At 57.5% G+C, this 8620-nt stretch overlaps 1 protein-coding gene across 1 annotated transcript in view; it reads left to right on the top strand.

The window, feature by feature from the left end:
• LOC113212756 (teneurin-a-like) overlaps positions 1-8620 on the top strand; it is a 495982-nt gene that overhangs the window by 420373 nt on the left and 66989 nt on the right. The window contains exon 9 of the mRNA XM_052267728.1: positions 3847-3969. Within this exon, the coding sequence (XP_052123688.1) occupies positions 3847-3969 (123 nt within the window). The remainder of the gene's footprint in view (positions 1-3846; positions 3970-8620) is intronic.

Here is an 8620-nt window from a genome sequence, read left to right as displayed (position 1 = left end):
CCCTCTCTCTCTCTCTCTCTCTTTCTCTCTCTCTCATACATACTCGCACACGTACTGTGCTGCGGTGTGAATGGCGAGTCACGTGACAATATCAGCCCGGTGATTGGCTGTCGCGCCAAAATGAGTGACGCGGCGTGGCGCCAGTCTAGACGGCGGAAATTGGATTTACAGCGCAGCGTTTTGGGCGGCGCTGCTACTGCTGCGGCCCACGGCCCTTCTAACGAGACGCCACGCCACGCACGCCGAGCCGCGTTCGGTCGGGTTTGGCGCGGACACACGCGACGTAGAGATAGAGACCCTGTCCCTATGTTGTTTTATTTTTTCTCGTTTTCTTCTCCTGTTTATGTTGGGCGACGCAGCCGAATCAGTGGCGCGACGAGGGACGGCGCCGCTGCTCGGGCTCTGCGCCCCGCGCCTTTCAGATCGCCGATGACAGTGATTTCCTGCGGGTAGTGGTGGTGGTGGTGCTGCTACGAGGTGGGGGAGGGGTGGGGGCAGGATGGACGCGGCAGCGGGCAGCGCTACAACGGCCTGGCAACAGCATCACAAACATAGACTGCTGGATGAAGCACTCGAACACGTACTGTTCCATAGTCGTGTGGCAATTGTTTTGTTTCTATTATCTGAAATTTGCGATGAACGCACAAACGTCCTACTCCATTAGTGTTTTTGACCTACTTGTACATTACCGAGCGTAAGTACAACGGCAACATTGTGCTCAAAGTATCTATGGTTTCTGCTGCTCTCAGGACATTAATTGAGTTCAGAAAAAATAAGGCAGCGGACTTTTGGTTCGGTTGTCTCTTTGGCGATCACTCCCCTCCCCCCTTCAAATGGGCCCCTGCTCCTCCTCAGGCTGTGGTTGTGTGTTTTGCGTGCGTGTGTGTTTATATATAGTGTGGGAGAGAGAGAGAGAGGGAGCAGACAAACTGTGACCCGCGCTGGCACGCGCCCAAAATGCCTCCGATTCTCTGCTCAATCACTTGTTAGTAATGCCAAAGTCCCAATCGAGCGGGCAGGGCCTATGACGGCCGGTCGCAAACGCAGGGGGAAGCCCCAGCACCACACATCAACGGCAAGCGGGGGAGGGGAGGGTGGGGGGAGGGGTTAGAGAATTCGACGCAGGCTATCGTATAGCAGGGACCAAAGTCAGTCTTCTGATATTTCTTTTCTCTCGGACATGATGTCCACAGCAGCGGAAGATACACTCTCCGCTCACATTGCATACATTGCATGCTGTTGTTGCGCTCGACGGCTACATTTTTACACTCTTCCGAGAAGAGGCTTTGCGTTTGTGTTTCGCACGCTCGCTTTGCCTCTCTCCCCTCTGGTGAGATGCGCCTACTGTGCCGGGAAGAGGCTGCCGTTGTTGCAGCATCAGGTCGGCGCACGAGCCGAAAAGGCCGTGAAACGGGCCGCCGGCATAAATCTGCATCGGCTAAAAGGATTCATCCGGCGCTGCCGTGCAACAATGTTGACGAACGCGCCTGATCTGATTAGTTCTGGTGAGCGGGTTGCGTAGGGCTGCGTTGCCCCCCGGCTAGTGTGAGCTTGGCCCCCCGTCCTCGCCTCTTTTATTTTTTTCCATCCGGGTACCTGCTACACAGAAAAGTCTGTCTGGGCTGCTGATATGGAAGCTTGGAAATTTGCTAGCATTTAAAACAGAAAGCGAACGTCATTTTTTTTTTCCCTTCTAACATACGTACTTCTTTTTTTCCCCTCCGTCTTTTGGCGGATTCTTGACGACAACGTCTTTGGAGTCGCATCTCGTTATCCAACTCGGTCCGCCCGCACTGAGGAGGCCGGCCGAGTGCGACAGCCGAGTCCAAGTAAAAGTTTGCTCTCTTTTAAGGAGGCGGCCAGGGGCGGCCGGGCGGCCAGCTCCGGCAGTAGGGGTTGTTTTGCCGAGCAGATGTTACGTGGGCCGCGCCACTGGCCATTGCCTCCCCCCTCCCTCCGATCACTTTGCCCCCAGTCCTGTGTCTCGCTCCCCTCGCCTCTCTCTCTCTCCCTCTTCCTCTTCCTCTCGCATGTCGTCCCCGCTCGGCAAACTTGCGTTTTTACGAGTTTGGCCCCGTCACCCAAGATGCTGCCAAAGTTGTGCCGGAGCAAGGCGTTCCAGCATGAACAGGCCCGGGGTGGTGCCCTGCACACACACACACACACACACACAATGCAGTCTGGAGCTGCGCGGTAGTTGCTGCCGTCTCCTTCACCTGACGAGATGAAAATTTTGGAGAAAAGCGGCGCAACCTGCCCTGCGCTTGCTTGTCTTGGCATTCCTCCGCGTTCCATATTATTTCATCCGCTCCTTCTCTCTCTCTCTCCCTCCCGCCTCTCTCTCCTGCGGTCTCCACCGTTTCATCGTGATTTTTGCGCGGTGCACCTTTCGTTTCTCTCCCCCCCCCCACCTCACGTGTTTCTCATACTTTGTCAGTTTTCCCCTCATCCGCCCTTCCCTTTTCATTTTGTCGCGCTACCGTCTTCTCCCTCGCACCCCTCCACCTCCCCTTTCTCCCCGCCTCGCTCCCTCCTCGCCATCTCAGACGAGGCTGGCAGGCAGGCGCGCACGGGCAGGGCGTTGTTTGCTGGGACTTCTGTGTGTGAGTTTGGTGGGGGGAGGGGGGCAGGAGGAGGAACTGCCCTCGAGCAGACAGCCTCACGGGAGAACGCCCCGCCACGCCCGGTTCCTCCGGGGACGAGGAAACACACACACACACACACACACACACACACACGGAGAGGGGTGAGGGTAGGCCGCATTAGTTGAGATTCACCCCGATATTTATACTGCTCATTTCCCGAGTTGACATTTCATTAAATCTTGCAGTCTGCTCCGGGCCGCGCCCCGTGCCCCCTAGCCCTGGCGGCGCGGGGGCGCGGGGCGAGCAGTCGACCGGAGTAGTTGTCGGGGACTTATTTTCTATCTTGGCGATGTCGTCGTGGAGGAGGTGGTCTCTCTGTCGACATCAACGCCCCCTCTTGCCTCCCGGCGAAGTGGTGCTTAGTAACTTTCTCCGACTTGCCGCCTGTAGGCCGCCTCGTCTATGGTTTGTGTTTGGTGCTGTCTTCGGTTTTCCCGGGTTTTCCCGCTGCTTTACCCCATGACGTCGGCGTGCTCTTTCGGTGCTCTGCTTTTGTTTTTATGTAAACTGACCAGAACCATCCTACTTTTCCTCTAAACTTAAACACATATTTTGTCCATCTTTTCAACCGCTCTTTCTCCATTTCCTTTCCCTATAGATAGATAGTATAGTGTATTCATTTCTATGATATTGTTCTGTGAAAAAAGTCCACGTCAATCATGCTTTCACGGGTTTGGTAGTGGCGGCAGTGCGGGGCTGTGCGGGGCAGGGTCGGAGTTGGAGGAAGGTGGTTTAGGGGTCGCGGCCCGGCCCGGCGGCTCGCCTGGCGGTCGGGTCCCTCGACGGAATTCTTTTTGAGGCGAAGGGCAAGGAGGCGGTAGCAGCAGCAGCAGCCCCTTCTTGTCGGGCTTTATTAATTCATGGACTGCGGCTCGCCGCGCCACGCCCCGCCACGCCCCGCCACGCCCCGCCACGCCCCGCACGGCCAGCAGGTGGGGTGGCGGCCAGGTGAGGAGGGCGGGGTTGGCTGGAGGTCCCCCAGGAATAAACAAAAGGGACTGTTTCATTCTGCTCGTGAGCGCGGGGCCATAACTTGTGGCACGCCGCCTGCAAAAGTTTGCGCGGCTGCGGCCGAGGCCGACTTTTCGATTGTCTGCTGCTGTTGCTGCCACCGCCTCTGCTGCTGCTGCTGCTGCACTGACCCCCTTCCGTGTAACCCACGTCACCCCAACTCACACTCCTGTTTCTCTCTCTGTTGCAGCGGTGGGCTCCATGCGGCCGGGACTTGACCCCAGCGGCTGCATCAACGTTCAGGACAACAAGGACCTCGTGAGAGACGAAGCCTCCCTGGGGCTGGCGCCCTCACAGACTTCGCCAACGGAAGGTGAGCAGGACCTTTAGTACGGAGTCCAAACTCCAGAGTGTGTTTGTTTTCTTGAGCAGTCGTTTTTATCGAGGTTTTTATTTAAACTTGCCAACTATCCTACGTTGAACTTGTTCATGTACTTGAAAACGTATTTTGTCACTTTTGGTCGGCGTCAGAATTTAAATGGGATCAGCAAAACAGTGCCAATAAAATAAGGCCTGCGGTGGGCCCACTTCGCCGCCCCTGCTAACATTCAACCCCGGTGGTCGATATTTCACCTAAAACTCTCTCGTCGTCGTCATTTGATATTAGTTTGAAGGGAAATGCCGCGCTGTCCGGGGGGACATCATTAGGGACATCAGGTCACCGGAGGGGCGGGGCGGGCCGACACAGAAAACAGCCGAGAATTTGAGATGAAGAAATTAGAGGGACACTGGCGGAGCGCGCTTCTTGGACAGTTTGTTCTAATCTGGCGCGCCGGCACGTCGCACGCTAACGACCAACACTTTGAGGGCTCCCTGCGCCGAGTGGAGCGGGCGGAGTCGTCGTGGAGGTTCGTTTTCATATTCGTTTCACGAAGCGCCAGCCGGAGCTCTGCCAGCGGGGTCCAGTGGCTCGCGGGCCGAGCTCGCTGTCGATAAGAGCACGGCCCAGGCGTGTCGATTAATGCAGATTGCCCCCTCCGGGCCCCCCGTAGTGGAGCCCCCTCCAAATGGGCTTCTCCCCCCTCCTCTCTCTCGCCCTCTGTCTCTCTCTCCCTCTCCCTCTCTCTCCCTCTCCCTCTCTCTAATTTCCGGTCACGACACTGGAAAGGGCTCTCCCGCGTGTGGCTATACACAGCTCAACGGCAACCAATGCTAGAGGGAGCAGGAGAGAGTGAGAGCGTAGGATGAAGGGCCTTAATGTAAGGTAGGCCGCGCGGCTGCGCGAGCGTGCGGCGGGTGGCCTACCCTGAAGTCGCAGGGCGCGCGGGCGCGGCGGGGCGTAAGATGCTTTTCTCCACTGCAGACTCAACTTTGCAAAGTCGACTGTTGCCCGGAGTCGACTTGACAAGAACGATTTTGTAGGCGTGTAGTTGCTATAACATGCACATGCGTGTTACATACTACGTCTACTTTTGTGTTTGCAGTGTTTTTGATTTTGCGGTGCGGAATGAGAACATAAGATGGAGGGAGGAGGAAAATGAGGGGGTCAGGGAGGCAGTAGTGGTGGTGGCGGTGGTGCTGGTCTCACGCACCTTGCATCTTGCGTATAGGCAGTTGAATTTTCTCCCCGCCTCTGCCGTGCCCTTCCCCCGGGCCCGGTACTACAGGGCCCGAGGTGTGGCCGTTCCCATGACTGCCAAGAGTTGTAGTCCGTATTCGTCTGGTTCCTTTCGGAAAAGCGAAAGCGTCTGATCCAGGCGTCGATAAAGAGAACCGGCACTCCTACCCTACCGCGCTCCGCCGGGCCACGCCCCGCCGCGCCGCGGGGCCGCGCGCTCTCCGCCGGCAATACCCGGAAATGAGGGGTCGACATGCGAACGCTGCAGCGGCTGGGCAGGGGACCTGTCAATAGTATCTGTGTGTGGACGTGTGTGTGTGTGTGGGGGGGGGGGGGGTGAAAGAAAGGATGAATGTGTGTCATCCGTCCGTCCAATGTCGAAAACAATTTATTACACTTATTGATTTTATTTGGTCACCATGGAGTAAACTCGCAGAGACAAAGAAAGGCGTCACCGCGTCCCCACAATTTTGAATACGCAGTATATTTTTTAGTTTTAAAAATTTTGTTTTTGTTTTTTTATTTTTCCTTTTGATTCAATAATAATTTCTAGTCTATTCGAGCCTATTACTTTTATTTGCCAAGCACACATTTCGAAAAGAAAATCATCATCTTCCAGTGAGATGTTAGATTGATTTACGCCAGTAAAACTCAGTTTGTCCAATAATAAGTGTGTATCTTTTTCTCTTTCTTTTTTCGAGTCCCTAACGGTTTTTTGAGCGGGTGCTATAGCGAGGGTGACGGCGCTCTGCTCCCTCATTACCTCCTCATACAAATTCACTTAGCAGACGTCGCGTGCTCGGATTCATATTGAAATTCGACGCATGTAATCGAATGGAGATACGTGGTAATGCAGCGGCTGCACGCGACCAGACACACCCCTGGGCCCTTGGGGCGGGGCGTGGCGGAGCCAACACCGATATACCTTATAATTCAACGAATACTTTCTCTCGCAACACTCTTCAGAGAGTACAACAGTGGAGTATCAAAGGGAGAAGAATGGTTCTTTGCGTGGTCAAGGTACTAAAGTTCCCAGCAGATCCTGCAGCAAAGGCCCGCCACCTTCTTTCATCGTTGTGATCTCCCTCCCTCTCTCTCTCTCTCTCTCTCTCTCTCTCTCTCTCTCTCTCTCTCTCTCTCTCTCTCTCTCACACACACACACACACACACACACCTCTCTCCTACCTACTGCGCTCTATCCACCCCCTGCAGCAAATTGCAAAAACTGCAAGGCGAGTCCAGATGCCCGAAGCTCATCCACCCTTTTACGCTCTTTTACGGCCTGTCTCCCTCTCCTTCCCCGCCCCTCTCTCCCGCCGTTGCGAGCTGCGCCGCCGCCGGGCTGGCTGCGCTTTAAACGCAGCGATGCAAGACTAAGGGCGGTGCGGCTCGCAGGAGGGGGTGCATGAGGTGGTGGAGGAGGATGAAGGAGAGGAGGAGGAGGTGCACTTATTCGCGGAGCTTAACAAAAGTCCCTCAGGCTCGTTTCTTTTCGCCCCGCTGCTCGCGCTGCTTGGCGTCCTGGCGCCTCTCTTAAACGCCCCCCCCCCCCCAACCTTCCTCCCTCTCTCTTCCTCTCTTAGCGTTGAGCTCCTGCAGCAGAAGCGTTCCTTACCTTTACCTGAGAGTGCTCGCCGGGTGCAACTACCATCTCTAGCACGACGTGGCAGGGTGTGGCGCGGCTTGGCAAGCATCCACCACAACCACCACCTCCACCTACCACTCCGCTGCAAGTCGCTCGGGCTTCTCTCGCGCCATTTATGTAGCACCCGCATCGGGGGCGCGGCGGCCTGGCGTCCCCAGAGCCCTTGGAAGCCCCTGGATAGGTTCTGTAACTGGAGATCAGAGCGCCAGTGGCGGCTAGAGGCGGTTGGTGGAGGCGGGAAGGGGTGCACGTACGTTGCTGCCGCTGGTGGATGGCACCGCAGTGAGACAGGCAGACAGACTAATAGACAGATAGACAGGGAGAGGGGCGGCACGTCACACAGCCGGCCCAATAGTTTGCACCTGACGCGGGGCGCGCGGTAAAAAGCTTTCAACTGTCGTGTCGCAGGTGATTGATCAGAGTGAGTGAGTGCATCGGGTCTGGCCGGGCCTGGCCGGGTCTGGCCGGGCCGCACTGTGACCTGTTTTATCCACCCCCTCTATGCTCCCCCCACCACGCCCACGCGGCCTCTCTAAACCTTTCCAAATCCACTCCTGCCCCGCCCCGCGCGCGCTAATGGTGGTAATCCGATAGAGCCGCGCTCATCTCTGTGAGGTGAGGTGTGGGGGCGGGAGTAGCGCAGGTGAGACGGACAGACGGACAGGAAGTGGTGGTGGTCGTGGTCGCGCTGGTAGTTGTGGTCGCGGTTGTGGTTCTTCAACTTCAAAAAGGGTTGGTAGATGTGAAGGTGCTGGTGGTAGTGGTTTGGCGCTGTGCCCGGATCCTGGCTGCTGGACGAGGGCGCGAGAGGACGCCGTCGGCCAAGGTCGGGGCGGGGCGGCGGGGCGTGCATCTTCCCAGACGAATTCCCCAAATGATCGTTTTGACTGCGCTCCGGGGCGCACATTACGGTTATTTATCTGTTTCCGGGCGGCTGCTGGGCTCGGCGCTCGAGTGAAGGGAGAGGCGGGCGAGGAGCTCCGGGCCGGGTCGGGGCCGCCTCTGTGGGAACTGCGGGGCCTGGGGAGGGAGAGAGAGAGAGAGAGAGAGAGAGAGAGAGAGAGAGAGAGAAGGACGGTCGGCACGAACTCACCTGAACAAAGGGCTACCTCCCCATCGTCTCTCCACCCCTCAGGGCCCAAACACTGGAGCGCCGGCGCCAGGCGGCTGGAATGGGGCAAAATGAAGGCGCCGCTCTCTCTGTCTCGCTCTTTCCCTCGCTGTGTCTTGCTCTCTCTCGCTCGCTCCCTCTTGCTCCTTTTCCCGCGAGATGTAGAGTCTTGCTGCCGGGTGGCTCACCCGTAACCGTCGTCTTGGCCGCCACGCCACGCCACGCCACCCCTGCTGCTGCTGCTGGCAATTTTTGGCAAGTGTGCATGTGGTGGTGGAGAGCAGGAGGAGGAGGAGGGCGGGAGGGGGCTGCGGGCGACACCGCAATAGAGTTACGCAATCTGGACGGCAGTCTGCGGGCTGGGGAGGAGGGGGCTGGACAGTGCATTGTGGGGCGCAGCGGCAGCTTGGAGCACACGGAGGAGGGGGGCGTGGGGGGCATGCGCGCCTCACTCAATTAACGCCCATCCGAGCAAGAAGAGAGAGAGAGAGACGGAGGGGATTGTAGAGGAGAGGAGGGGACAGGGCGGCCGTCTGCGGGTGCACCGCTGGTGCTGGTCGGCCGGCTGGGCTGGGGCTCTCTCCAGAGGTTAGCTGGGGGGGTCAAATCAAATGTGAGCGGGAGTGCGTGGGGCGTGGCGGGGCGGGGCG

This window comes from Frankliniella occidentalis, unplaced genomic scaffold (assembly GCF_000697945.3).
Source record: "Frankliniella occidentalis isolate FOCC.00 unplaced genomic scaffold, Focc_3.1 Scaffold58, whole genome shotgun sequence".
In the NCBI taxonomy this organism is placed as follows: Eukaryota; Metazoa; Arthropoda; class Insecta; order Thysanoptera; family Thripidae; genus Frankliniella; species Frankliniella occidentalis.
Note: the sequence above shows the minus strand (reverse complement) of the source record. Positions and strands in the feature narration are given on the sequence as shown.